The sequence below is a fragment of the Triturus cristatus genome, chromosome 1_1 (assembly GCF_964204655.1).
Source record: "Triturus cristatus chromosome 1_1, aTriCri1.1, whole genome shotgun sequence".
NCBI lineage: Eukaryota > Metazoa > Chordata > Amphibia > Caudata > Salamandridae > Triturus > Triturus cristatus.
Genome location: NC_140579.1, coordinates 30,224,394 through 30,226,566, shown reverse-complemented (window position 1 = coordinate 30,226,566; position 2,173 = coordinate 30,224,394). Strand labels below are relative to the sequence as shown.

The 2,173-nt window shown below is 41.3% G+C and overlaps 1 protein-coding gene across 1 annotated transcript; it reads right to left on the bottom strand.

Annotated features, from left to right (window-relative positions):
* Window positions 1-404: 404 nt before the first annotated feature.
* LOC146869233 (olfactory receptor 2D3-like) lies at window positions 405-1,334 on the bottom strand. Its single transcript, XM_085632679.1, has one exon. The coding sequence runs from the start codon at window positions 1,332-1,334 to the stop codon at window positions 405-407; it is 930 nt and encodes a 309-aa protein (XP_085488805.1).
* Between the last annotated feature and the right edge of the window lie 839 nt (window positions 1,335-2,173).

Sequence of the window (2,173 nt, the reverse complement as noted above, 5' to 3'; positions counted from 1 at the left end):
GCTGAATTGACACGCAGGCTCTCGTCCGGCAGGATCGTCGCCAAATAATACGTGTAGTGAGGAATAACACGTAGTGAATTTATAATTCAAAATTTATTGAAGTATAGACCAGACGAAGACGAGGTAGCAGCTTCCAGGTTCAGATCCCACATGAGACTGCCCGGTAAGTCCGCTAACCGTCCCCATGCAACCGTAACACATTTGAAACCTAACAAGTCTTACATGCTACTCGCATGCCACAGTGCATGCTGAACTAATTTGAAAAACAACATTGCAACATTCTTCCCGTTCCTCTTGAAGGTCAGGAAAGCTTCACGAGGAATGGATAACAAAACACTATAGGCAGCTTCAAAACATGTCACCATATTTTCTGCACATTGACTCCATTTTATTAAGGGGCTAATTCAATCCTTTTTTATTAGTCTCTTTAAACCACCTTTAACATCCTGGTTTCTGAGACTGTAGATCACCGGATTCAGCATCGGGGTCACCACACTGTACAGAAGAGACAGCAGCTTGTCCCGCTCCTGAGAGTCGCCTGGCCTGATTCGCAGGTACATACACATTGTGGACCCGTAAAACAGAGTGACAGAAAAGAGGTGAGAGCCACATGTGGAGAAAGCCTTTTGTCTCCCTTCTGCACTGCTCATCTTGAGGATGGTGCGAAGGATGTTCACATAGGAGAACAATATCAAGGTAAAGGGGAAAATGCCTCCAACCATAGCGGCAATAAACACGCTAACCCCATTCTTGAAAGTGTCAACAGAAGCTTGACTCAGAACTGCTGGCATGTCACAGAAAAAGTGGTTAATGATCTTAGACCCACAATATGGCAAACTGAAGATGAAGCTGGTCTGTCCAATGGAAACAAGCACTCCCCACGTCCAAGAAACAATCATCAGGATAGAACAGATTCTTGGAGTAATTATCACACTGTATCGTAAAGGGTTGCAAATGGCGACGTGCCTGTCATATGCCATCACCCCAAGAAACAGGCATTCTGTGACCCCCATAGAAACAAACACAAACATCTGCACAGCACAGCCCCCAAATGAAATACTGGAGTTTTTGAGGTGGAAGTCAATTAGAGACTTGGGGACTGTTGAGGAGACGAAAAAGACTTCCAAGAAAGATAGATTTCTTAGAAAAAGGTACATTGGTGAGTGGAGGGTGTTGTCCACAGATACCAGTAATATGATGATCATATTACCTATCACAGCTGCAAGGTAGGCAAAAATGAGGAATACAAACAATGTGATGCGTAGAAATGAATGTAACTCTGAAAATCCCATCAGGATGAATTCATTGACATAGGATCGATTGCCACAGTCCATGGTCGTATTACTTCATCTGAACCTAGGAAAAAGATACACAATTATTATAAACTCTGAAAACTAGACTAAACTATTCCTGTATTTTTGTAATTGAGATAATTTGGAAGCATTGCATGCTCAGCCACTGTGAAAGCCATGTGTCATATATAAGTCATCTATAAGTCAGTGAGAGATGAGAACATGCTCAACGAGAATTGTTATGCAAGTGAAAAGTGTTTGTCCTTGCTCGATTCATACATTTATGAGTAGAAAATGCAGGACCTTGGTATCGCATTTACTTTTATACTATACTATAAATAACCCTAAAAATAATGTTCACCTTATTGGATATCAATTTTATTGACTGTATTTCAGGAACAGCTTACTTTGTAGTTTATTGCTTGTGATATAAAGTCGAAGTTCAAACACGGCAGTATTTAAAATGACAATACATCACGTGTCTTTTCGGGAAAATCAAGGAAGGACTTACAAAGCATTGGTAAAAAATGTCATGTCATTGCACTAATGACCTTTGTATATAGGTGATTGCACGAGTAAATGTAGAAAACATGTTCAAAGATGGCCGCCATGACATTTTTCACCAATGCTTCGTAAGTCCATCCTTGATTTTCACAAAAAGACATGTGATGTATTGTCACTTTAAATACTGCCGTGTTTGAATTGGAGAACTGACATTGATAAAGCCGCAAGGTCAAATGCGTCTGCCAGTGCAGGGGGTCTGCACAATAAAGCACTTTGCTTCAATCACTCTTGTGTGTGCTTTCCTAATGGTGTCAGAAGGGCCTGGCTAGTTTCTGCAATTATAGCGGTTCACCACCGCAGGAATGAGCACCTGGGAG